The sequence below is a fragment of the Acanthaster planci genome, linkage group LG15 (genome assembly GCF_054643075.1).
Source record: "Acanthaster planci isolate LZ-2023a linkage group LG15, COTS_SCS, whole genome shotgun sequence".
NCBI classification, from domain to species: domain Eukaryota; kingdom Metazoa; phylum Echinodermata; class Asteroidea; order Valvatida; family Acanthasteridae; genus Acanthaster; species Acanthaster planci.
The window spans coordinates 10,971,831-10,999,731 of NC_141791.1; the positions used below are offsets into that span (position 1 = coordinate 10,971,831).

Consider the following 27,901-nt stretch of genomic DNA (forward strand, 5'->3'; position numbering starts at 1 on the left):
AACAACAGCAAAGTTCCCAGATTTCAGTGATAACACTAGTTCTCCATAATGTGCTGGATGTCTTATTAAGAGCCATTACTTGCCCACGTGTAGGTGTCAGAACGGAATACTTGTTCCATTTTGCAACAGCTTTGTCGTGAACTACGTGCTCATTAAGAAAGTTCTACCACACAGGGTGCTGGCAACTACATGTAGCATTGAAGTCTTGGTGTCCAGCTTACAAGTGGTAATATCACAACTATTTGAGGAATCTTCTTTGACTTGGATATTTGACTCACAACAAGCTTGGCAGAGCTACCAAAACCTGATTTTTTGTGAACCATGCTAGAAGTCACACCATGATGGACCAGGCTAGCAGCTACAGGTAGGCACATGCCAAGATGTCCATTGCATGTTGGTGCTGGCAGTTAGACCATGGAGGAAGGACACAGACATGTAGGTCCTTCAAAACATGGGACTATTCCATGAGTCCAATACTGAATGAAAGCCCACGTCTTTCGGAGAAACGACAGATATGACCTGCTTTGGGCAGAGAACAAGCACACTTGGCAGCTACAAACAACATCAATCCATCTGGTCCAGGATTCAAGACATGTTAAAGGCAAGCAATTTTTTCCTTTGTGTATTGTTATGCTACATATATTTGGTATGCAGAACATCATCTTCACACAACGATCTATAGGCACTCTTTTCTTGTAGGACCGTTACGCCTTTTGTTTCATTTGAGTTTTAATCTTACAAGGCAAATATTAGTTACCTACCCAGCCTTAGGAAGTTGTCCATTGCACACTCTCCGAAGTGGAAAGTTGTTTCGGGAAGGATGTTGCCAGAAAATATGAAATTCTCATGAATTTTGGCAGTTAAAGACTTGTACGATCACCAGTGTCTTAAACGTGAGGATTACACATCTGTCATATGACATGCATGCCAGTCTGAATATGGTGCATTGAGGCCTTCATCTAACACATGCACAATGAGAAATGCCTTGTGGCATCACGTAGTGAAATTTGGTCACACCTGAGACAAACAAAATTCTTCAAGTTCCACAGTAAACAGAGTTTGGGTGCGACCCACCTGTTATTACCGATAACCATCATTCTTGTCAACATGGATCTGATGTTGCCCACGTTTCTGATCAGCATCTGGGCAGGGTTTACAAGCGGAAAAAAGGCATTGCAAGATATCACCCGAGCAAAGCCCTAGGCAAGGTGTCCACATAAAAGATTACATCAGAGAAGTTTAAATAACATTTACAGTAATTACAAGTGCATGAAAAACTACTTTTGCCACGACTGCCTACCAGCAACTATCTAACATACACACATTAATGTCAACATGATGTTGTTTGTCAAAATATACAGCTCTGTGTATGCACAAATCTACACTTTATTCATATGACAGCTTTGAGATCTTTTATGACTTCGTTATAAAAATATGGAACCTCATTAACAGTGAAAGCCTATGCTGGATACAGCTGCCTGAAAGTTACGTAACTTTTTTTTAATGCTAAATATACATGAACAAGAAACAGCACAAAGCTTTCATGTACTTTGTTTCTTCAGAGTTGCTTACGTATCTAAATTCATGGTTACTACAAAAGCACACTTTTGCTTTAAAGCACACCTTTTCATGCTTAACAGGAAACTGATACAAGTGTAAATTTACAGGTAATAGGAGGCAGGTGAACTTTGCAGAGAGACCGTATCCTGTCACCACTTCTGGTGTATAAAGTCTGTGACGAGTTGACAACATTTTCCAAGTGTATTTTCTCCAACAACAATTTCTACTGCCAAGATAATTTCTTCATTTCTGTACCATAACTGGGACTGGACATCCAACAAAAAATGAGTCCAAAAGACATTCCCCCCCAAAAATTTGCTGTAAGTTTGTATTAGAAACGGCAAACTGAGTTCCTTAGTTTGATACGTCACTCGGTCAGCATCGCGACGGAAACAGATATCATGCAGTTGAAAATGACATGTACAATGCATTAAGTGGTTCCGCTTGATATTCAACTAGGTGAGATTCGTGTAATGGCTTGTAAATATTAAGTAGTACCTTCAACTCATTCAGATATTGGGTCCTAAACACACTGGGGACTTCATTTCTCATGACCCAGCGTACCCCGTGTTTCACAAATAAAACAGTTTGCCGTACACCGTCGCTGGTACAACCTATTAAGTTATCTAGTGCTGTGACACAGAGTAATTGGTAGGGATAGGGTTTATAACTGGTAGGTATAATGGCAGACTACTCGCTGGGAGCGTAACAAAGTACAGAACAGTAAGCAGACACTAAATGCGACAATTTTGCTGGCCATGCTGTGTGATACGTTCCTTCGGCATTCACTAAACAGTTACTCTGGCATACTACAAAAAGAACGACATTTTACACATATCACAGTTACCTGCACATCTACATATTGTTATCCTTACCTAGGGTTAAAAACATATTTTGTTTCCATTGCTTTTGATACCTCAGTTTTTGATTAACCGGGGAAGAGCTGACTGCAATAACGGAAGACTGTGGTGTGAATTAACCTCAGTCTGAGTAGCTTTGAATTGTTGGAACAGTGGGAAGACTACAGAGTACTCGCCGTGTAGGGAGAAAAAAAAAATATCCAAAAGAAATCACAGAAATGATAAGTTACAGACCTCAATGACTGCATGATTCCAGCGCTAAAAATCCTCCCCAAAAAAGTGCTTGGGATGTTGCGGTCTGATTTCCTGCTCGTTTGGACAGCGATGGGCAAAATTGGATGTTAAGATTGTCCCATTGGCAGGCTTTGATGACCTTTTGGAAGAGGGGTTAAGATTTAATTTGAAGCAGCTGGTTCGGTGTTACTTGCAGGAAGCAGTGTTTTATATTTTAAACAGGTTTAGAGTGCTCTCCTATGGTACAAAAACGTAGACCGCATGAACCCGGTCAACTGTTACAAACATGGCAAGAATGGCCTTGCAGAGCACACTGTGGTCGTATTTATGTCAAGGAAGGAAAAACTGTCTAACAAAAGCCCAGTTTGATAAATGACCACTGGTCAACCACTTGTGAATTTTGCCTGGTACCCAGGATGTATTTTATGCATAGGTTACCAGGCCAAAGTGGCCGAAGGCTTAAAAATTGCATTTTTAAAAATCAATTTAATTTGGCCGTAGCACTGCAGTCAGAGGTGTTGACAATTGTGAAGATTCCAGAAAACATTGCTATACAACCTCAGGCAAGATTACTTTTTCTCCTATGAGTTGACTTACAATTAATGGACATGAAAATGAGGGAAATTCACAATTTTTAACAAACCCCAATTGAGAAAAACAGTAAAACAACCGAAAAACCCCACCAAGAAAACAAAAACACCTGGAGAAACACCAAAAAACATAGAAAAATGCCAAATTACATGTACGTATATTACGAAGCAAAAGATCTTTACTGAAAAGCCCTTTTATTCTCCATTTGGTTTCCAATAACACCGTGAGCTGTGTTTACAATGTGGCAACTGTCAACTCATGAGTGGCATTTTCAAATATGAACTCATACAGACAATTCCAGTGGCATGTTAAATGACATGTATGGCCACTGTACGTTTTGCCCATACTCTGCTTGTGTGCATGGTTTTCAACCCAAACAGTCCCAAGTCTTCCTATTTCAATATGATTTTACATACGTCCTGGGGGGGGTTAGGGTCTAACTCCACCCTGGCCTATGCAAAAGTGTTTGGTGGACTGCCAGTGAAATGCAAGTGCCCAAATGGGTTATGGCGCCCTCAACTGTCACGGCACGGAGCCAATGTCCCCTGCTCCTACAGTAGTTTCTTGAAACACACAGTGGAACTTGCTAGTCTTCCACATATTTCGAAAAAAAAAAAGAAAGAAAAACCAAATTCTTAACACTCACAATCTGACAAGAGCCACATTGTTTGTGAAGACTTTACACGTACACATAAATGGGCATGTGCTTAAACAGTGCTGACGTCGTACATCGATACTGTGGACCTTCACCACACATGTAATTGCTGTGCAGACCTTCGCTATAATTAAGCTGAGATTTGATGACATACATGTACTCGTGTTAGAGCAAAACGTGCACTTAAAGTGAATGATGTCAGAGTTTGATACAAATAACAAGGTTTAAGGAGGCATGTGTGCAGAAGATGTGCCAGGCCTTGGTAAGTTTTGACGTCATGGCAACTGTTGATAAGCAGTCATGGATACAAGGTGGTACAAGACGTGGGCAAGGTGGTCTGGTTCCACTCACAGACTAAGTACATGTAGGTGCAATGTCACATGGCTAACACTAGGCTACATGTTTGTGTACGATACACTGACCGTTGAAAGTTTGTCAACTAAAAGATAACAACAAAAAGATAACAAATTTAAGGTTTTTTTTTGCAATGTCACATCCACGAAGGAACTGGCAGTTATCATGTTGTCCAACATGATAACTGCCTGCCCATAATCACTACGTACATCTTGTACTGATCTTTTGTGGTGCAAACTGGAGAAACTATGGGGATAGGGTAATTCTTTTGAAAGACTGTGGCTTTTAGAAGCCACCTCACTGATTTACTATAAAGGCAGGGTTCCCACAGACATCTAAAAAACAAATTCCACCGCTTTCCACGACTAAAATATGACAATTTCCATGATATACTTGTATAATGCCATTTTGCAGAGAAAAGTTGTTTTGTACTATTTGAACTGGAAGACTGCCACAGTGACTACTACAAAATGGCAACAATAAAGTCCATAAGTTTATCGAATTAAAAAGTGGCCCATCCCCCCAAAAAAAGTATGAGTATGATCTCGATTTCCATGATTTTTTTATTCTTCTGACAACTGGATTCCAGGATATCCTTTTCCTCCAATTTCCCATTAAGTTCTTGGACGAATATTATTCCCTAGGATTTTCCATGACCAGGAGAGCCGTGCAAGTCTGAAGAAATCCAAAAATAACATTCTTCAAACAGACTTCTTGCCTTTTGTACCTTGTATTTTTGTACTTCTATAGGCAGGATCATTTGTTAAAACACGACTCAAATTGCACGGTTCAATTGCCTACGAGTCTGGGCACCATTTTGGTCGGCACAGTGCTTCCTTGTACAACCTCGCAGCTGCGAAAAGACCACGTTAGCTTTAATATTCTGTCACATCCCTCACCTGTGTTCAGAGAGTCAAATGCCTCTTCCGTGACAGTGTAATGGAAGGTATGACAACTCTACATGCAACTCGTATGGTCGTTGACGTCTACATTAAAACAGGTGGCAAGCTTTCAATTGATCCCCCCAGAAAGTCACTTTCGAAACAACTTTCGGTCCCCAGGAGACACCATTTGTAACTTCGTACTTGAGGTGCGATTTACTATTTTTCATCTGCTAACAAATTGACAAGCACACCATGTCTGCTTCTGAGCCATTGCTTATTGCAAGCAGTGAACACAGCACATAACTGTAGCAAAATACCCTTCAAACAAGGCAAACAGCCAACACATGCTAGCATGTACTGCTTAAGGCTATGAAATATATTCATGTTTTAGCACTTTATTCAAGCTCACTTTTCCAGCAATCTGTTAAGCATAAAAACAAGCTTGCCATCATCAGTGCTCTTAGTTTATTGAGTTGCTTCCTAGCCAATGCTGCTTACCAGATTCTTAAGCTGAAACAAAATAGAACCGAGGAACAGTCACGGGCAGCACACATTGAAGTAGCACGGCTGGGACATGGGGCCAATTCGACAGAGCTGAGGAACACGGAAACTTGCTTTGCACAGGAACGGTATGGGGTAGGAAAATTGTAGTACCAGCCAAACAGCGTTGTGGTGAATATCAGGGGTGAACATGTACATTGAGTAGTCCTTTGGGAACTGGGTACCGTCATGAAGTAAAACTTGTGCACCCGGTTACCTGTGTAAGATGTGAAGAATGAACCGATACTGCCAATGCGGTCGTTGCAAATTTATGACCAGTATGCTCTTCAACAATTTCTGGTTGTAAACAACATTTCTTGTGGCGTAACTTATTTTCAAATTTTTTCTAACCATCTTTAAAAACTTTCTTTTCCTGTGGCTGAAGCAATACGAAGTGATTTTGGTTACAGGTACCCAGTTCAATAATTTAGAACATGTTCCTGGTATAATGACCATTATTTCAGTGCATAAAGACTTAATTGTATGATGTACTTTAGAAGTGCCCCTTATTATTATAGTTATCATCGTTAGGTGCCCGGGCCAGACCTGTAAATGACTCTCAGCTGATTTTTGCTTCGTGAATAAATTTCGTTTAGCAACATTTTCCATTTTATTAGCAGCTCCATTTATATCAGGCTCCTGTTCTAAGCACATTTATGTGCTGAGCAGCTCTGTGAGACTGGCCCCATGCTACTCTCAAATATGGTCGAGGCATTTTCTCTTGGGCTCCGGTCCTATTGTGTCCTCGTCAGATTCAGCTGTTGGACTTTGTGGCTCTCCATCTTCGGGTACTGGCTGGCCCTCCTCTTCTCCCTCTCTGGATTCTTCTTTCTCGGGCAGGTTGAGGCCACTTCTCTGGGTGGATGAGGCAGAAGAGCAGTGGCTTGGAGAGGAATATCCGTCGGCAAGCTCGGGGAGCTTCTCCATGTGGTTTGGCTCCAGGTACCTTAGCCTGCTCAAGCTTTGGCAGCGACGTAGGTCATCCTGAGGGTTGGGCATCCGGCCCACCTCAGTCAGGTTCAGTGCTGACTGCGAGAGGCGCTTGGTCAGGTGGCAGCGTAGGGCTTCCCGGACCTTGGCCGAGGACTCGCCGCTGAGGTGGGCCGTGACATCGGCGGGCGTCAGGTAGGTGTCGTGGTGGTGGTGGTGGCTGCTGGCGCTGATGTTGCCACTGCTCCTGCTGATGGAACTGCCGGCTTGGCCTGGCTCAGACCTAGGCTTGTGGATGGCTTTGGAAGGGACCTCCTCAGGAGGTCTGGCCAGGCTCAGGTCCATGCTGGTGCTCCGCTGCAGGATCTTGTACTTGAAGAATGGCTGCCAAGCCTTGTGCTTGGCATCTGGGTAGGTGGCCGGCTCGTTTATCCTGGGACAGCTCACCTGATCCCTGTGCTGTGAGAGTCGGTGGTGTCGCTTGCTGCCTGACCTGTGTGAACTGCTAGAGTCCAACTCTGAGTCCGTCTGTTTGTGAAGCGACTCGGGGAAAATTGAGGTCTGTTGTCTTCCGTGTCTCAAATCAAGGTGTGTGGAAGCATGTGTCAGGTGTTGACTGCCGGCTTTGCTTTGCTCACCATTGGAGCTGGAGCTTGCTTCTTGAGAACCATTGCTGCTCGTGGCACACGCTGCTCTCATGGCATAAAATGTATCCTCGGGAATGGGAACAGGAATGGGGATAGGGTAGGGTATGGGAATGAAGATGGGCTGGGGGACCATGACTGTTACTGGAGGTAGAAAGTGGCTGTAATTTGGAGCTGATGGCTGGCCACCTTCAGGCAAGCTTGATTTTTGTGGAGGTGCTGCAGTCTCTGATCCCTTTTTAGTTGCTGAGGCAGGTGCTTCAGGGTTTTTGGTGGACGGAGCTGGAAGGATACGTCTTGGGGCCTGGACGACTGGTGGCGATAGCTGCTGTTGCTGTTGGCTCGGGATGACGTAGCCGGGTATCTGTCGTACAACAGGGGGCCAGTGAGTACCCCGGACCACCACCGGGGTGCGACCCATGACCTGCGAGTTGCCAACAACTTGGGAGTTGCCCACGATTTGGGAGCTGCCCACGCTGGGTTGGATGATGGTCTGCAAGCCGTACACCTGACCAGCAGGGTTAGGTGGGGTGACCCTGGTGGGGAAAGCAGTTGGCGGGGTAGCAGCAGGAGCTGCAGAGCCGACTTGGGTGACCGTCGGGACTGGGGCGATTTGACTGCTGGCTGTGCTGACCTTGGGTGCGATGGCAACATGTTGCACACCTATGACGGTCCTGTTAGTGTGCTGTTTGGGTTTGGGCTGGGTCCGGGTGGCCAGAGCTGGCCAGTCCTGTCCTGGCTGAGCCGGCAGCCGGTGGATGCCGTTCCCCAGCATGAATGGCTGCGTGCTGCTGTCAGCCGCCACAGTTAACAACATGTTGCTGTCACCGCACTCAATCTCCTCTGAGCTGTTCACTGCTCCAGCCACGACGGATTCGCTCCCAGGAGTTGCCTGCTCTACGACGGCCCCCGTGTCCACGGCCGGCACTGCAGCGGCCCCAAGAGCCTGCGTCTCCTGGCAGAACACGTCCATCTTGTACTGGTGCAGGCACTTCTCGCTGCAGAACTGCAGCTTGCGCTCGCCATCCTGGAAGTCGATGTACTCCTTGGTGTGGCGGACGTGCCGGCACCAGTCACACACCTTGTTGCGGCGGAAGTAGGCCCGGCGACAGGCGGCAAAGCACTTCTCGCTGCAGAACGCCTTGGACTCCGTGGTCGTGTTGAGAGTGTACCTCTTGAAGCCGTAGTGCTGGCACCAAGCACACACAATCTCATATTCAGAACCAGTATGGTTTTCTGTGAACCGAAACGAAAAGATGACCTTCAACTTCAATTATACATGTTCTGGCAATGGATTCGGTGCTTTCGGGTTCATGAAATATTTTTTTGCAGTACTGCAGTAAGCACAGGACGGTCATTGTAGGGGAAGAATTCTACAGTTAGCAGAGCCCCGAATTTGATCGTCGGGTCACTACACACCCTGTCTCCACTCAACTCACCCCCATCGCTACATTCTGCCGAAGTGCAGCCACTCCTGCCAGTACCAGAATTGTTGAAGTGGTCATCAACTGGGGAGCTTTGGCCACTAGTTTGGTAGTCACTGAGTTGTTGCTCGTTGATCTGAAGCTCCCCCATCTCTTGGTCACTGAGCTGGTGGTCGGCTATCTGTGGTTTGATGTCATACTCGTCCTCATTGTCCACTTCTTGCTTGACCACAAGGCCACGAGAGCCTATCTCATGACGGGGCAAAAGAAAGAAAAAAAAACAAACAAAACAAGATCACATGAAATGGAATGATGTGTTCAACTGCCCCTTTAATCTGTGGCAAACTTGAATATCAAGTGTAAGTGAAAGACAGGATTTTATTGTGTGTCATGCCCAAGGAAATACACAAACCGCCTCACGAGGAATGTAAACTTGGAAGATACTTTGCAGTTTTGGTGGCAAGTATTTGTGGCAACTGCTACAACACTATACATGTAGATCACATGCACAACTAAGTGACCCATTTAATGTTTTAGCCGACAGGGTGCCCCCTGATACCCAATAAGGCTATGTTGGACACCTAGGGCGTATTTGAAACCCCCTTCTCATGGGACTCACAAACAGTGTTCTTGGGGTGTTGATTATGAATGCCGACGTGCAAAAGGAGTGCAGCTGAAAGTCAAGAAAGCTGCAGTTGCCATTTTGACACCAAATGAAAACATGACATGACATTTACCATTTCACATCAAATAAAATCCCCAAATGTCTATATTAAATGGTCAGGGCAAATTCTCTCTGATAGCCACGAGTATTTGCCCTGGGTTTTACTTTCCTTATTGTGAGTTTTTTTTATTTCATGTGACCAAACACTGTAACAATCATCAGGTCTACCAAGTTCAGAATGCCAAGGCTGACTGAAACAATCTTAGGCCGTTGATTATTCCATTGCAAAATGTCTTTCTTTCCAACTCAGGAACTCTGCTTTGTGAAATCGATATCAACTGAAAATGGGAGCAGAGCTTTCATTTATTTTGCACAAAAGTCTAAAAATGAAACACAAACAGGCATATACATGTATCGCATTTTTCCAACAGCAAAGATGTGTACAGCATTCTCTCTTACTTTTCTGCTGTCTGGCATTTCTTTTCTGAACACAACGATGCTACCCAGGATATTTTCTAAAACACTGAAGATCACTGAACTACATGTATTTAACCTTAGCAGTCCCGAATGCTACAAAGTAAAATGTAGTACTCAGCCCTGTCGCTTGTAAGAGGACATGACATTATTATTCTCTGAAGCCATAAAATACAATAGATAAGACAATGTACCATACAGTGCTGTGGCACTATGAATGCATGGTTTCATTGTTCTCTGTACGAGTAACAATGGAATAAACCTAGCCAGAAATAGTAATTTGTAGCACTAGGTCCTTCAGGCTCAGAGTGTTACGTAGTATTTTGTAGTACTGAGTACTCTAAGCCAAACAACGCCCGGTACCGTCAGGGTTAAGCAATTTCTTTCAAAGACTCTATCAAGACTAACAAGCATGACCTTCCATCAGATGTGCACGAATAAGAAACCCAAGATTTATCTCCACTGGCACTGAAAACAGCTACAGTAGATCTACATGTACGTGTACATGTAAGACTTTCAGCTTTTAACAGCAACCACTGGAATTTCCTCTGCATGAATGAAGGGACACAGCAAACCAAATCACCAGCAAAGGTCCCCAGCAGTTCCAGTGTCCCATACCTTCTGTCCCCTTTTCGTCATCTTTGTCCGAGAAGTGGTGCAAGTGCAGCTCCCTAGTCACACCCTCTTCAACTTTGTCATAGCCGTAGATGGCTAGCAGTTCGTTCATGGTGTCCTCTGCGTAACCCTGTGGCCACAACAGACAAAAAAAAACAAGGCCAAGGATACCTTAAGATACGCACCACCTCTTCACCATCCCATATCCTTTAAAATCTACGGAGAGATGTCATGGGATTTTGGAGGACTGAGAAATTTACAGAACAAAACTAACGGGTGCATTTCAAATTCCGGGATGTGACTTTCCCTTACAGGATGAAGTACAGTAAACTCTGACTAAGTCGGCATCGCGTAACTCGTCACATCGTATAAGTCGGCCTTTTGACAAAAGTCTTGACTGTCTGTAATGCATTTCCATTGAAAATTTCATTTCTAAGTCGGCATTCATGAGTTGTCATTTCATATCAGCAGCATGTCAGCATATGCAAGTCAGCATGTTTTTCTCGGTCCCTTTTCAACAAAACCACAACAATTCCTTTGTGTAATTTGGCTTTAAAAAGAAAATCTTGCTTCGGTATCAGTTTCCTTCGCCATGGTTGCCAAGAAGTGTCAAGTGACAGGTCCAACACTGCTTGACTGATGCCTGTTTATTAGCAGAACAGGCTGGGGTTGATAATCAGCCAGCATGAATACCATGAGTACATTCTGGGGGTCGCCTTAACCACTTCCTGCCGGGGATTCCAGATCTGGACACGTATGCTTTAAATGTGTGGCCGGGGTCTCCGAACTCAGACAAAGGGAACAGGGCCTTGTAACAAAAGACCGTACTCAGAACAAAAGACCAGGCTGCTCCACCACCGCTGCATGCTAATCTGGCCCCTATTGAAAAGAGGTCAGCACCGCACTGAGCCAGGTTCGTGAACAAAATAAAGTTATATAACACCGCACAATCTGGGCTCTTTTTACAAGGCTGCAGACCTGGCTGAAATACTCAGGCGTCAATAGATTTTGTCTGTCAGGCTAGACTGAACACCAGACAGTCCTTCACGTGTTTGTTAGTGTCCAGTAAATAAAGATAGGAATATTTTAAGAATTTTGAAAACAGAAAAAAATGATAAATATCCCGCCCCAGCATCAACAACATTCATAACTGCCCCGGCAGGAAGTGGTTAATGAACAAACCTAACCAATGCGCGTGTGGATGAGTAAATGTTTTCTGTACCATAACTGTATCACGTACATGTATGTACTGCACTGTCGAGTCGTGATGTGATATGCAAGTGGCTTGCTGTCCTTGCATCGTCCTTAGCTATGGGGCACATGATCAATTATCGAATTTGCACTGCTACACAGTGCTACAGGGGAAAATGAAAAAGGAAGGGGCCGCGGCGTGTATCAAAAAAAGCTACACCATAGACTTGTGCACAAACCCGATGCTGCACAGTGCTACACGTGAGTCAGACATGTCAGAGGAAAGCGTGCCATAAAGTTTTGCGGGTGTTCTGTTCTAAGCGTGCGCAGATATGTGATGCTTTCGCAGCGTACCTGTGAACTTCTGCTCGTTAATGCGCATGCTCAGTTCTGCAGCCGTGTAGCGGTGCTATAAGGAAGACCGTGTGGATTCGGCTGTCTGATTTCTGGCTGCATATGAGTCTATCACCCTCCCAAACCCTTCAAATTTGGCAAATTTATGTCCAGGGAATCAGCTGGGTCCAAATTGGACTTTACCCCATAGAATAAAAACATGTTTGTATTTTCAATTAAAGGGGTAATTTGCCTTTGTTTTTTGGGGACTTACAGTACCACCAGTTTTGCAAGATTAAAATAATAAAAAACTGGGGGGTCCCCAAGTATAGAACCCCCACACAAATGAAATAGTAATCAGGTCGGGGACCAAACCACAATCTAGCGACATCCTTAGTTTCTGCTTATGTCGCTAGTTCAAGCGGCAATGACGTCAGTTTCATCAGGTCACGTGATAATGATGTAATTTTCCCACACGATTTTGGGCAAATAACGAGATTTGAAACGCCGGCAGCCAACATGGCCGCCTTTGCCGTTACCGTTGGAGTCTATGGCAAAATTGTTTCTGATCACTATTTGGAAAATCGCCACTGTAAACATAAAATCTGCCACAGTGAATCGATGGAGATTTATAATGGCAACATTTTCATGCATAATGTAAACTTTGGCAAAGCTTCATTTTTTCACGTTCAAACGTTTTTGTCGGCAGAGTTGGACTCACCTGCCCACCAAATTTGGCACATCCAGAACAAGATTTGACTGAAAAATATCTTTGATCCCCTTTTATAGATACCAAATGAAAGGAAAGATTGTAGGTCAACTCGACCGTTTGCCAACTCGACTCGAGTCAACTTGACTCCTGACCAACTCGAGCGTTGATCAACTCGACTGTTGAACCAACTCGTCCGTTGACCGACTCGACTTCAAAGTCGAGTCAACTCGACCATTTACCAACTCGACCGTTTGCCAACTCGACCGTTTGCCAACTCGACCACATGATTGATACATGGGTTTATTAGACAAACTTTTTCCTTAAAAAATAGATATCAAAAGGGGAAAAATAAAGATCGGATCGGTTCCAGATCACGAAAATTATGGATGCTAATTTCGGCTCAATGAACCCAAGAAATCAACTGAAATGCAATCAATAATTGAACTTGTGCCAATGAGATACTCCAAAATAATTTTCCTAATTTGAGAAGAAGCACGCACGCATGAACCCCCCGAAATCTGTCACCACACTGTGCGCATGCACAGATCACATCACGCATAGTAAAACGAATTACACACGCGATCCAGAACTGGGAAAAATGCGTTCCTTCCATGCCCAGTCCCTGTTGCACCGTTTGCACGGTTGGGTTGGTCGAGAGTTGAGTTAACCTTTACGGTTGAAGGAACAACGGTCGAGTTGGTTGACGATCGAGTTGGTCGAGAGTCGAGTTGACTCAAGTCGAGTTGACAAACGGTCGAGTTGTGTTTTATTTAGATCTTGGCTGGCATGTTTCCTGTAAATTTGATCAATCAGAGGAATTGGTTTTGAAGTTTCTGGCCGACGAAGAGATCGATATTATCTGTGAACCGTGATCTAAAAATAGTTCAAAAATTACGTCATCGTTGCACAAATGAGCGGCGTATGCATAGTCTGGTGTCGGCGCTAGTTTGAGGTTTGGTCCCCGACCAAATACTGTAGTTTGCACAAATATAAACATGATAAACTGGCCAGTAAAATTTACATATTCTGACAACCTTTGTGCAAACTGGTGCAAAGAATTTGCACCAGATGCATTAAAGCCAGAATTAAAGCCAGAATTGGTGTCTGCAACGTATTGTCATAGATACCAGATACATGCAGGCCATTCATGGGGGCCCTTCATCGTTTCATGTCTTACAAATTACAATGTACATGATGGTCCCATGTACGAGCTGGATGATTTGGTCGTCATTTACCTTAATATCTTCTTCTCGGGGCTCTGTTTTCACCAGGATTTTTTCCTCCGAGTCAGAAGAATTCTTCTGTGCATCCATGGTTAGTCGTCTCTTCTATCATATGTACCACTATCTAGTAACTATGTTGGAAAAATATTATTTTTTCACCGACTTTCCGGACTGTCACTTGCCATTTTCTGATTCACATTTTCCATTTTCAGTAAACAAGTGTTTGTTTGAAAGGTCCCTTCTCCAGTAATGTTGTAGCTCTTACGGCGGCGCGCGCGCCGACATTATTTTCTTTAAATTTGGAGCTCGATGAAACTTATTGCATTCCTAGTTGGGCCCCAAAAATTCGTATTTGGACCATTCAAAATAAACGTTATTTCCAGGTGTTTTTGTGGATTTGCGAACCCCCAAGAGCACACACAGTGCACAACACACTCGTCGAATTCGCGGCTAGCACTGGTTCTCCTCATTTTGCTCGTTTTTCCATTGAGTTCTTCCTGGGAACCAGCACCATATGGCAGGTCATAGATCACATGCACATTATGCTTACTACTACTATACTGTACTGCGTATAACTTGTATTGAAAACTTTGTCGGTCATGTCGGTGACGGGAAATATCTGCTGGCAAAATCGGACGAAATTTCCGCATATTTGAATGATTTGCAACCATGTGATTCACAACGTCGAACGCTTTGCTCACACGGAACTAAACAGTAATGGCAATTGCCAGAGATAAAGAACTGTTCATCGGAGACGAGCTTTCTGCGAGTTCGTTACGGGATCTCCAACAGCGATTCCCCGAAATTCCCACAGATGTCGTTTCCTCTTTCCTGAAAAAGGTACACCTTCTCATTGCACCAGTTTCGTGATTTTTGTGACCACTTTTGATCGTTTTATCACATCAGTTGAAGGCGTCGATTTTAACAAGCAATGATAGTTTTCTAAGTTAGGGCCTACAATGCAGCTAAATATACAAAGAAAAAAACAGGAACAATAGATTTGGCTTTTGTTGTAAGATTGCAGTGGATTTTATCACATGCATGATGTGTCATTGTATTTCTCTCTCCGCACTCTTTATTTAGTAATGTACTGAGTCATTTTTGTGCTATTATTGGCTCACCTTCCACATTTTAATTTTGTTCCTTTTGTATTTGTTTGCATTTTTTGTGGGAAATTTCATGTAATTCATTTTGTCAAATGTTGATGTTTAAATTACATAGTGATGTACAGTGTTGTTGAACATTGATATCAATGATAAAACATGACTCTAAGTGTTTTTTGAAAGAATTCCATATAGGCCTAGACTTTATTCAAGGAATTGCCTATACAAATGTCACCAGTTTTTCTCTGCAGTTGCCTATATGACAACAATATGTCCTAAAAATGTCAAATTTAGTGATGAAAATATCAAGGTACATACATGTACGACTAGTAGGCCTAGTTACAGAAAAAAACACTTAAAAGTTTCAGACTGGTCTCCTTTTTTCCCTACAGTGACCTGTTAGCCATCTAAAAGCAATAAATTGTCCTAAAAAGTCAAATTTTCCATTGAAAATTGAAGTACAGTTATTTACTTCAAAAACAAGTGGAATTTTTCAGACCTGTCTCATAGTGTTTGTACACAGGGTGTCAAGTGGCATCCGTGTGGAATTCTCTGTTTATTTTTCGATGTCATGACATTACGTGTACCTTGTAGGCTTACTGGTACTGGTGTGTGAAACTGATAAAGATGATTCCAGAAATATTGGTCCAAAAGTGTGACATTCTTGTGTCTCTGTAACATCTGACCTTTGTTATTGACATGGAAATATCAAACTACAATGTATCACTATTTGTTTGGCCCGTAATTTGCATTAATTCATCGCTCTGAAAAAATTGAAAATGCGTTCTGAACTTACAAGCTCATAAGTCAGATGTGACTGGGACATTTAAAAAAAAATGGACCCCTAATATTGGGAATTACCCATACACGTAGTTTCATTTTTGAACAGATTTCCAGTACTTTTTGAGTGTTTTTCTAGTAACTTAAGTGGATATTTCACAATTAAATTGATGCGAGTCTTCAGTTTCATGTCATGAAATAAACATTTCCCAGAGAACTACATATATCGTGGAAAAGCTATGTACCCCATTTTGTCAAAATATCAAAAAATAACATGAAGAAAGTTTGTCTCAGTCTCATCATGAAAAACGGAATCTGTGTGGAAATCTAACACATAGTACGTAACATTGTACTTGTTAAGTACATTTGCAGACATCCAGTGTTCTAACCATGGTGGGCGGCACCGGGCGGAACCACCCGGTATTGTAAATTTCCACCTGGCACTTGGGTTCAAATTGACTTTGCCGCCCAACACACATTTTCCAAAAAATTTACTGAGATATTGCTGAAAATGTACCAATTTGATCATATCTTAAGCTTACAAAGTCTTAGTTTTGCACTATTTTGCAATTTTAAACAAATACGTAAAGACCTAAGAAATATATTTCTCATTTTGTCTGTGTCAAATCAGCAGCTGATTGCGAAAGCATTATTGCAAACATGCCTTCACGCTGATGTAAGGGGATATCCCTTCTGGAATTCCCCTAAAAACCCATCTGTGGGCTGCGAGATCCAAAAATTCACCCGGCACTAAAATGGTCTAAGCTAGGGCACTGCAGACATCTGTGTACCAAATTTTGCAAGCAGTGTTGACTTTTTAAAAGTTCCAACAGTATTTTGGTGAAAAAATAATGACTTTCTTTATGATCGCATGACAGATGCTAACTTGCATGAAAGTGTCATCAGGTTGTGAAAAAGAACCGCTTTACATAGTTTTCCAGCCATTTCAAAATAGTCTGACTACAGTTTTTGGCTTTGTTTTCTTGTGTGGTTCAACTCACTTTAGAATGGAGGCAACATGAGTCGCTGTATTGAAGAGCTTGAACACGCTAGCCCGTCCTACATGTACGGTGAATTTGTCAGCCACGATACCCCTGCCCATGAAGATCAGATGACACAAAACACCCCACCGAGAACAAGAGTCGGTGCAGCAGCTTACCCATCTCAGTTTTACTCCCCAGAGCGTGGGGTGCCGGTGCACGCACCCAATACAGACCTGTATTACCCCCAGGGTTTTCACCATATGAGGGTCGAGGATCCCGAAAGGACACCCCAGCCAAGCTACACCAGTTGGGCATCCTTGGAAACCGGGGTTCCCGGCTTGGAAATGCCAGTCGAAACCCGGCAGAATCCACTAAGTGTTGCTGCGGAACAGAGGCATGTGACTTCATGCACATTAGATATACAGAAACCGCCTCTGAGGACAGTGAGCGCACCCAATGCTGAGATTGGGCAGAGTGGTAGCCCAGTGCCAGTGGGTTCCCGCTATGCTGAAGGGGATGCCCTGCTCAGGCAGTCCAGCCATGCCAGCAGTCTGTATGGGAGGACGACGGCCAATGGCTTGGAGCAAAGGATGGACCCGAAGGACTTCCCCTTTGAGCCACGTCCTTCCTGGCAGGAGGACTCCCAGCCATTTGCCATGGCTGGCCATGAAGCTGTCGGCGACAGGTGGATGCCATCTCAGCCGAAGGTCAGGCCCACGGAGTCGGGCTCGGGCATCCAGATTGCCACCTCTTACCAGCTTGACCCCTTGCAGCCGTCCAGCCCAGCCACCAAGCCTCGTAAAGGCAAACCCAGTCCCTCGTCATCGGCGGTAGCATCGTACAGCAAAGCGACAGAGAAAATCTCCTTCAACCCAAACCTCTCTAGGACACCTGCTCAGGAGCCTTTGAGAGCTTCCTCAATGCCCAACGATGGGGCTGCAGCTCACCAAACGGCAGCCAACTTATCAGGCACAAGTTTGGGCGGGGGGGAGCCTGATCCTCCCAAGAGGAAGGAGAGATCAAAACGGAAGGATGCCAATCTTGCTCCGCCAAGTCTTCAACAAGAAAGATCAGCATCCAAAGAAAAAGAAGATCAGGCCTACACAGAAGGTATGTAACTGTGCCAAGGTAATTGTTTCAGTGCTTTGTGAACACATGTACTTGACCCAAATCCTGCAAGATGCGGCAAATTGCCCTAGAGGTAAAATCTATGGCCAGTTGCAATGTGCTCTGTGTCAGGTTGAGCAGACCCAGTCAACTTCAACATTAACCCTAACTCCCAGGCCCTCTTTGCTAGGGACCCTCCTCACTCCTCCAAACTCCTCCAATTTCTGGGGTGAAAAAATCGGATTATGATTTCTTGGCTCCGTCTTGCAGCATTAATAATGCACCAGAGAGCGCGATATGAACGTCTCTCAAAAGAGCTGGAAGACGAGAGGAAAAGCCTGGCCTTCATGAGAGATGAGACCTCCCACATGGAGAACGAGGTCACCCTCAAACGGAAGAACCACCGGGCGCCCTTTCCAACGGTACGTTACCTCTCAAGCATTTTTGCGCTGTGGTTCAAGAGCTGAGCCCACCAATGTGTTTGGAACTTGTTCTTTAGGGACTAAGCAAGAGTTCATTCACCTGCCCACCCATGTTTTGGGAAGACAAAGTATAATTTATGGACGTTGACACTTTGCTAAAAAGACAGAAACAACCGACAGATTTTGACCCAGATTGTAAAAAAAATTACCTTTTGGAGTTCTTCCCCAAGACCAGAAAACCACAGTTTTGTTGCGTTTGGTTCATCCCGAAGTCACTCTTTGGGTCACTTGGTAAACACCTCAAAGAAGCACAGCTGTGTCGTGTTGTGCACTGCACCAACTGTCCCTCAGAGGAATATCAGATTGCACTTTGGTGCTGCCCAACAACTGTGCCTTGCTGTTTCCTGTGCATAATTGTGCAGTAAACCAAATGCAGTGAAGGGTCATTTTGTGCTGGCAACCAACTGTGTACACACTGAACCTGTGCATGTTTGGGTTTAATATACACTCGTGCATATTTGTGCTGTAAAACCAAAGGAGGGTTCATCTGTGTAGATTGCAACCTGAGTATTGTGCATTCCACATGTCAGCAAAGCATTCGTCCACACAGATGAAAAATAACATATGGGTCATTCCATGAAGTTCGGGCACAGTTTGTGACGGCATCCCTTGTTACATCGGTAACTTTTATTGCCCTTTATTTTCACATTACGACAGATTAAGTCATGTTATTCGGCAAAGGTGAAGCACACCACTACAAGAACCTAGCAAGATTTAGAACAATGTCAATTTAGACTCCACATGCAGGGAAAAAAGATGTTTATTTTCAGTGATGTAACAAGGGACGCCGTCACAAACTGTGCCCGAACTTCGTGGAATGACCCACATAGAAAGTCCTATTGTAGAAATTCATGGACCACATGGTTCCCGCAGCATGCTGTGTCACAGATGTGTTTAAATGAATTGATGCAGCATTTTGAGTTTTGTCCTTGGCTTCCAGTTGCCACAAATTCAGGAAAACTGGTCACAAAAAAAGAGATGTCAGCTTGAATTCAGTGTGGATCAAGCGGAATTTTAATTTTTAAAGCGTAGTTGTGACCACGCCAAATGTTCTTTGTTGCTGCCTCTGCACTACTAGGCTTTGTGGCGTGTGTAAACTGGGATTGTGTTGTCAGCATGTTTACTAAACAACATAAAATGTAAACATTGCTGCAAACTGCTTGCTGGTTACAAGTGACCTAAAATATTCAAATTGAAAAGATGAGAGAGCTTGGCTTTCCATCCCTGCCGAGTCTTCCCTTTGCCTTTGAGAAAGCTTTGGCTTGGATCAAAAACCAGGCCCTCAAACATTTTGGCGCACTCCCTAACTTAAGTCAGAGGTTGATGGCAACTACCGGACGTGTGTTTTACAAAAGTATTACAGTGTAGTCTGACTTCCAACATGTATTTTTCTCTCAGCCGGAGGAAATTGGCAAGCTACGAGAGCAGAAACATCAGCTGCAGATTGACATTGAGTGCATGACGCGAGAGATAGAATCCTACAAAAGCCAAGGTGAGGGTTTTTGAATTGCCTCTGTGGCAGAGTTGAGTGGTATGCTAGGTTGAGTTGAGGTAGGCTGACTGACAGCAGGATTTGGATTGGAAATTGAAACACGGATTGGTTTGTCACAGTTTATTGCAAGCTGGTCTAGGGCAAGGGAAACCATCTGTTATCATTTACGAGGGTTACGTTCGTTAAGTGATACGTCTAGGAGCCCTATACTTGATCGTTCTACAATTTGAAAATCCCGGGAACATAAGTTTTTTGGAGACTCGAAGCTTTGCACAGGGTTTGGCCAATGGTTTGATGAATATTCTACTTATGTCTTTCAGGTTTAATGGACGTCGCCAAAGCAACAAGTTTCTATGGCAACATTGGGTCGACCGGCGCACCTGGGCCAGTGCCACCGATCGTATCCCAAAGCAATGCCATCCCTGAGAGTAAGATATCTGTTGAGAATTATCCTATATTTGCCACACGCACTGGTTGCATTATTTGCTTGGGTCATTTGACCTTCAACACAAAAGAGGGCATTCTAACCGAACAAGCATGCATGAAGGATGCTTTTAATGGATCCTGAGTGCCGTTTACAGTTGAGAGTATATCTGTTTACGGACTTATCCAAAGAGACTACTGCCACACTGACTCACAAGTCACAAGAACTCTGAAACTCGCAGTGGGCACCATTTTTATACATCACAACACGCTGTCTACTCTGACAAGAAGTAACCCCATCTCCGCGGGGAGTTTTTTTGGCCAGGCTCGCGCACATGCAAAGACTGCACATTCCAACTGCAATTGGTTGCACGTGCGCAGGATGGCAGCATAAAAGCATGCCATCTCACGATCCTGCTTTGAGCATATTCGTCGAGGTGTTCAATGTGTGCTTACTTGTACTGTGCACAGAACACATAGGGGAGTTTTCATATTGACCAGTCAGTTCATGTGACTATTCAGGCACTAACTCAACGGATTGGGATTTTCTGAACAAACTGGTGCTTGAATAAAAGATCTAGTTTGAGTGTAATTTTTTTTTTTCCCCAGATATCACTCAAATAGATACAGAGGTTCCTCCACCTCCTTATGAATCCTTGATGTGGAGTTGCTCTGCGTGTACCCTGCTGAACCACCCAGACCTGGACAAGTGTGAATGCTGCGAGATGCCACGGGACAAATAGAGCACCCAAGGGGGGCCCTGGACGGGCAACCTGCCCTCGTGGCAGCAACCTCAGTGGGAGATCATGCCCGGATGTCCCTGTCTGCTGCGATTGGCCAAAGTTGGATTCAACACGGGTAGGTACCGTGCGGGCATTATGTGTTGGCCCCATGAAGTCACGACAGCAGGTAGCTGTCCCCAGGCGTTGGTTGATCTTGGACTGTGTGTGTAGCTCTTGGCTGTCTCATCGTGATGCTGTGGAAGATCCTCAAGTGACAACATTCTGGACCAAGTTTGATGAGCGACCAACTCTCAACCACTAATCGATTCTGCCCGGTAACCTATGTATGAAATGCATTGTGAATACCAGGCAAAATTAGCAAGTGGTTGACAGATGGTCGCTTAATCAAACTTGGCTCATGATGATCGAAAAAGGATAAAAGAGACATCAACAAAAGCTGAGGTAGAGAGCACTTTTGAAATAGAAGCCGGAATTCGTGGTAACCAGTGAAGTACCGGCAGTGTCTTGTTCCCAGGAGTCCATAATCACTTTCTTATAGTGCTGGAGTGGCTCCTATTGATAACCAGTCTCTCACCAAGTTCGAGACAGCATGTGTACACTGTACGTGTGTCATGTATTGGCATAGCACCTGCGCTTCCTGTACACAAACTCCATTTGCAAACACCTTGTGGTCTGGTTCCTTTAGAGGAATGGCACGTACAGAGCAACGAACACAGTAGAACCCTCCATGTGGGGCCGTTAGACTGCATCAGTGATTTTTACATCAGTCTATTAACATCAGTACCACCACAAGCCTGGCAGTCAGCTGTTTTTCCTGACGTCTTTACCTTCCAATTTAGAAATATTTGGGGAAGAGAAATGGTGCAAGCTTAATTTTCTTTGAGTTAAAGGTACGTGTACAGGAATATGTATTACGTGACGTTTGAGACAGCACGTTGTAAGCGTCTTTAAGAAGCAGTTGGCTCACAATCACTTCATATGCTGTGTTGGTCTTGTAATGTGTTCCAGTTCAGTAAATTTTGTGAGATATCGGTCCTTTTGTGTGTTGTTGTTTTTTTTTCTGTGAAATTCCACCCTTGCCCTCTGCCCCTCCATCACGCAGGAAAGCCAATACTGGGTCAGTAAATTCTAGCTAAGGGCTCGGCAAAATGTACACACCTAGGCAAGCCTCCAGGAAGTGGCTGCCGGGGCCTCCTGGGAATGGAAACACATGCTGTTGCCAGATTTTTGTTCTCCGTGCATCTTGAATAATCTCTCGCCAAAAATTACTGTTCAAAATGGCATCCAGTCATTTGGATTTGAAGCTCCGATGCTCAGAAAGACAAGAACCTGTGTTTTACAGTCTTGAAATTGCCCATGATTAGCAAAACAAGGTTGATGAAGAATTATGCCGAACCAGACATGTTTTCTCAGTGGAGTCTTTCTAATGACTTTGAATTTACAAAAGGACACAGTTTATTCAGAATAAAGAGTCAGCACATTCAGTTATTTATACCGCCAGTGTTGATTTCCTTTCAGGGTGATATTCTTGCAGTCAAGATCCTACTTTTAGTATAATCAAGTACTGTTTCTGATGTATTATGATGTAATTTTAATAGTCTCCCCACAAGCCACTCTACGAGGTAGCAATTTACCCGGTAATAATGTTCAGGCTACCAATTGGCCCAACGGTCTTTTGCGGGTGGTTTAACATTTCTGTTGACAATTTTGTCTGACTTTGGAAAGAGCCTTTTTTTCTTCCAATTGAACATAAACTTTTACGCGAAGCTTTTCCTATTTTACAGAAGTATGCTTTGTAAACAACGGTAAATAATTTCGTTTGAAATTTAAATGTAAAAATAACTATCAAGTTGCCTGGGTCCAATTTCGTGGCAGTGCTTAGCATGCGATTTCATGCTTACAGAGGCTCCGCTTTTTTCATGGAGACCGTAAGCAGTGAGCACAGCCAAAGGCATGTTAACCTTGGAGGAAAGATTTGCTTAAACTTGGTGATGTAACAATTGAATTCTCTAAACGCACGTAACCACTAGCACAACCATGCCAAGTACCGCCGTGAAATAGTGCTTAAGGCTTTCTGATAACTGTTAAGCGGCTCCGTGAAATTGGGCCGTGAGCCTTACATCCAGTTTAAAATGCTCTGTGATTCAAATGATGTGACAGGTCACTTGTTCAGCCTAATAATATATTGTAAAATGCTCTTTTGACCAGCGGAAGCCCAGTATTCTGAAATGTAATTTGAGAAATTGAGTCACTGAACTGCCAGAGAATTCGGCAACCAAAGCTCAGTAGATAAGACAGGTGGGAACCGGGTCTAATGAAGCTGCACGGAAGTTTTGTAATAGGACAAGCTGATGCTGCAATGGCCATTCACAAATTCTTTGCTAGAAAAAATTGAAGGGTACGTACATACACTCCAATTAAAGTTAGAGTAGGTCTTTTTCCTTGTCTTTCTGTCTAAGCTCTGCATGCCCTTTTGCAGTAGTCCATCGCTTCACCAGTATCTCAAATAAGTTCATGCATTTCAGTTTTTGTTCATACCTGTTCGAAGAAACTTAAGTGAAAGAAACAGCAGCAGCCCTTTAAAGTGGTGTTTTGGGAGGAGTCATGTTCATGTATGTGCTGCCTCACTACGTCAGCTGAACGTATCTGTTGTTTCGAAGGTTGGCCTCTTTGATAGCTTGGCTTTTGCTGTTCTGGAAGCATACGGCAATACACTGTCATTTCAGAAGATGTTAATTGGGCACAAGACGTTTGATCATACCTCTTTCCTACTACATGTGTAGGGCTAATTCCAGAAATTAGGGGTCCAAAATTGTGACATGTTAGTGTTCCCTGTTAATCTGACCTTTGTTATTTGACATGGAAACATCATCGGAATCGATCTCAAACTACATGTGTCAGTATTTCTTTGGCCGGTAATTTGCATTAATTCATCACTCTTGGAAATTAGAAAATGTGTTCTGAACTTACAAAATCATATGTCAGATGTGACAGGGACACGAAAAAATGGACCCCTAATTTCTGGAATTGCCCATAAGCAAACGCTTTGTGACACTAGTGCTGGATGTGTTTGCAAGTTTAATCAGGTCTGAGGGTGTGATTTGTTGCCTCACTTGAAGCTCACCATGGAAGTAATTAAACCTAACCATCCTCAGTCCTTCAAAATTCTTAGGGCGGTTTTGGAGGATTTTTGGAGGATTGAGGCTGCATGGCAAAATCGCATTGCTGATTGCGAAGGATGCATTGTCTCAAGGTTGTGGGTTAGACGTTGTGTTGTTCATGTTCAGCCATGCAGCAATTCATGCCCACAAAATATGTGACATCCTCCAAACTGCTCCAGGATACCGTTCACACTGCCTCAACACAATGAGAGGAATTGCCGAAGGATTTTGGAGGACTGAGGCCATATTCATTTTTGTCTCGGGGTTAGTTGGAGGATTTTGAAGGATTGAGGGTGTATCCTAGCCAAAAGGGCCTAGGCGGTTAGGGTTAAGGCAGCCAGGGGTTTTCAGAGAGACCAAGGTTGGGTTTAAAGGTTGGAGTGCATTAAAATAGCCGAGTGCAATGCCTCTGATCTAGACTTTCAAATAGAGTGAAATGGGGGAATGGCGTTTGCTGTGACTTCTGGGAACAAGACCAGTATGGAACAAGACCAGTATGGCCTGAGGTGGACAAAGTTTGAATAGACAATATTGAAATACATGTAAATGTTGATAGGTTTCACATATAGGTTTCACTGTGCCTGAAGCAGTTTTTTCGAAAGTAGATTTTCCTGCTTTCAAGTTGAAGTGTTAGAAAATTTAAAACTGTGACTTCAAACAAGACAACAGTATGCAATTGTACAAATTGATGTTTGAAATATTGTACTTTACCAATAAGTTCAATGTTTATTAAGACCTTAAATGCGCATGTGTACATAAGCCAAAAAATCTCCTACATTGGTTATTTATAGTTTATTAAAAATCTTTTTGGGTTATTTTAAACTGTAATCTTTTCAACTCAATATCAGTGTGGTCATTTTGTTTTTGAATTTTGAAATTTATTTTTGTGGATGATGAAAAAACAGGCAGATATTTGTATAGAGTCATCATGGCTCAAAAAGATTGGCATATCCAGTTTAACCCCTTCGCCTCTGGACGCAGCTGGAGCCGCTGTAAAAATTGAGATTCTCAGCCCGCATTTCAGCTTTTATTCTCAGTCCACGCTCGAGCGAACACGGTGAAAGAAGGCAGACCCTGGCTCTTGTATATATGGTAATTGGTCTTTGTGCATAGCCCAGAAATGAAAAGACCGAATTTGCATCATAATCACCAGCTTCACAATAGTCCCCACTTTGAAAAGAGGCAACGGGAATGTGGAAGCTTGAGTAGAGCCGCATGCCACCAAACAATCAGCCTTTTAACTGTGTAATTCAAAGCGTGCTAAGCACGCAGGGCCACAAATGGAGAATTTGCGGTTTGGCAGGTGGCTTTGTGGCCAAGCGAGGCTGGAATTCTTGGAGTCAGCTTTGGGGAAAGAAATTCCCGTCGTCGAGGGGTTAAAAATGCTTTTTTTTTCTTTTTTGTGATTTTTGTAAGTTACATTCATAAACAAAACGTGCATGGTCATGCCTGCCAGAACAGGAAACTTCTGTCTCCCATTTAGCAGAGTGTTCTTTTTACAAATTGAAATTGAGCGAACAGATCTTGCTCCAAAAGACAGAAGGGAAAGAACAAGAAATAAAAAATGACAGAGGTTACAAAGTCGTCGCAAATGTTTACCTTTGTGTGTGGAGGGTGTTGCTTTGTCAGGTGCTGAGCCTCCTACGTGTATTGTTGCGGAAAATGCAGATTTTCTACCCGGTGTTTTCCACCTTTCGAGAGTGGAGGAAACTGAGTTGAAAAAAAATCCTGCAAGTTGTCATAACAGTGTATCACGGATGTGAATAAAATTGAAAAGAATATGCATGGTGAGTACAGATATGTGTATGCCGTAATAAAAGGTGCGACTTGCATGAATGAGAGTGGATTTCATGTCAGTGGAAGTATGGTGTGTTGCTTGTTCTCTTGTTTGCAAAGGTGCAGAATTTAGTCTGGTTGAGGATGGCCTTGATCGGTTGTAAATTATTGCGTAACTTCATAATGCACCCAGATCTTTTCTGCAATTCAGCAAACATGCGTTTGATTATAAGATTGAAAGTAACCTGATTTTTTTTGGGGGGGGGTAATTTTGCGGGTTTTTTGTTTCCTACAAAAAAAATTATATCCATTTTCAGTTGAAAATGGAGAGAAACTTGACCCATGTAGAACATCATGTTTGATTCAAAAGTCAGGGTAAAGAAGTTTAACTGTTTTGGAAACAAATGTAACCAGCCCCCCTAGTAAGTGTTTGGCATCATGCAAAAAAGGCATTGTTTTGAAACGAGCATTTTTTTCCCTTGAATAAATGCAAAGAGAAACCTTGCTTTATGGGAACATGTTAGCTGCATAGATGACTTGCATGAAGTAATCTTGGTAGATCAATTTGCATTTGGTCCCCACAAACCCTGCTCGATACATTTGTACTAGGATGACGCATATGCCCAAGGAGTTTAATTGATAGACAAGTTGACTATCTGTAAATTGCTTATGTTGAGTACAGTGTACGTGAATCATGTTTTGCCTAATTTAATTTCACATCCTTAGTCAGATATTTGTACATTACTTTGCCATACAGTGAATTAAATCTTGCAATATTACTTGGAAATAATAACAGATACGGATTTACTCGTGCGTTGGTTCAGTTTGATTCATTTTTGTACTCGTGTGTTGGAAGTTGAACAGACTCTCACCAGAGAAATTGCTTTGAGATTCCTTGACACTTGTTTACATTCAATTATATAACATTTTAATAAACATTTGGCCAGTGGGCAATTTTTGTATACTCAAGCAAATTTGTAAATTTTATAAACAAATTTATAAACTTGTGACAAGACCAGCCACAAGTAACAGGGTGAACAATGACAAGGGAATGCTTTTGTTCCGGTTCATTTGAATAGCTTGTAACTTGAATTCAGACTGGCAGTCTTATGCTGGTCTTGTGAAGGTCTTAAATGGTCTCCACTACAGCACCGATTATAAAACAGACCAATTCTAAGAAACTGTCTTAGAACTACATGTATGTGTGTATTATGTTGAAGCATGCATGTAATGCGAGTTGAAAATAAGTACACCTTTAACTTAAGTCCACAACTTCTGTTCAATTTTTTATTATTGTGTTAACTTTTTAAAAAGAAGAGTGTGCGCTTGAAGTGCACTTGAAGCCATGTAATGACCATAAACTTAGAAATTCATCCACAGACTTACTTGCACTGGTCTCTGCCCTATAAAAATCCTAATGCCATAAATTTATCGTAAAAGCTCTTTTCATTCTTACATGTACATGTATGTCGGAAATCTGTGGCTTCTTTCCTAGAAAACGAACGATTTACTTCCATTGTTTTTCCCTGACACTACCATTCTTCTCCAGGAAAATCACCGCTGCTCACATTTACCCCGTTATTATTAGCTGTTTTTACCAAAGTGTACCCTCCCACACTTTCGGCAGGTCTTTTAATTGGATGGGCTTAATGGATGGGCCTATAAATAGCTGGTGATGGATGGTCTAACAACTGGCCTTACCGCTTTTGAAATCATTCCTCCGCCGTCAGGTCCAGTCTATGTCAATACGGATCAGGTTTTGCTCAGAACACAAATATGCTGTGCGGGGTTTTTGCCAAGCTCTGCAATAATTCTTGTTTGTTATTCTTTACATTTTAAAATAGCAGGAAAACTGACAGAAAGTGCATACGTAATATTTCTTTGACGTAAAGAATTTCAAAATACCTAGTAGACTGTCCCTTCTCCCCCAACACATATTGTGAAATCATTTTCCTGTCCAGAA

At 43.1% G+C, this 27,901-nt stretch overlaps 2 protein-coding genes across 2 annotated transcripts; one reads left to right on the forward strand and one right to left on the reverse strand.

Annotated features, from left to right (window-relative positions):
- Positions 1 to 39: 39 nt before the first annotated feature.
- On the reverse strand, positions 40 to 14,280 carry LOC110983298 (uncharacterized). The gene is made up of 4 exons (XM_022242438.2): positions 13,901 to 14,280; positions 10,433 to 10,559; positions 8,692 to 8,922; positions 40 to 8,488 (listed from the first exon to the last, which is right to left on the reverse strand). The coding sequence occupies exons 1-4, from the start codon at positions 13,976 to 13,978 to the stop codon at positions 6,375 to 6,377; spliced, it is 2,550 nt and encodes an 849-aa protein (XP_022098130.2). The 5' UTR covers positions 13,979 to 14,280; the 3' UTR covers positions 40 to 6,374.
- Positions 14,281 to 14,446: 166 nt separating this feature from the next.
- On the forward strand, positions 14,447 to 26,745 carry LOC110983299 (uncharacterized). The gene is made up of 6 exons (XM_022242440.2): positions 14,447 to 14,728; positions 16,778 to 17,864; positions 18,132 to 18,283; positions 19,742 to 19,835; positions 20,156 to 20,263; positions 20,868 to 26,745. The coding sequence occupies exons 1-6, from the start codon at positions 14,606 to 14,608 to the stop codon at positions 20,999 to 21,001; spliced, it is 1,698 nt and encodes a 565-aa protein (XP_022098132.2). The 5' UTR covers positions 14,447 to 14,605; the 3' UTR covers positions 21,002 to 26,745.
- Positions 26,746 to 27,901: the final 1,156 nt, after the last annotated feature.

Excerpts from the sequence above, each read along its gene's own strand:
- LOC110983298 (XM_022242438.2), bottom strand. The coding sequence starts at position 13,978 with ATGGATGCACAGAAGAATTCTTCTGACTCGGAGGAAAAAATCCTGGTG. Across the intron at positions 10,560-13,900 it reads CCCGAGAAGAAGATATTAAG|GGTTACGCAGAGGACACCAT; the intron begins GTAAATGACGAC and ends TTGTGGCCACAG. Across the intron at positions 8,489-8,691 it reads GGCAGAATGTAGCGATGGGG|AAAACCATACTGGTTCTGAA; the intron begins GTGAGTTGAGTG and ends TTCGGTTCACAG.
- LOC110983299 (XM_022242440.2), top strand. The coding sequence starts at position 14,606 with ATGGCAATTGCCAGAGATAAAGAACTGTTCATCGGAGACGAGCTTTCT. Across the intron at positions 17,865-18,131 it reads AGATCAGGCCTACACAGAAG|CATTAATAATGCACCAGAGA; the intron begins GTATGTAACTGT and ends TCCGTCTTGCAG. Across the intron at positions 20,264-20,867 it reads AAGCAATGCCATCCCTGAGA|ATATCACTCAAATAGATACA; the intron begins GTAAGATATCTG and ends TTTTTTCCCCAG.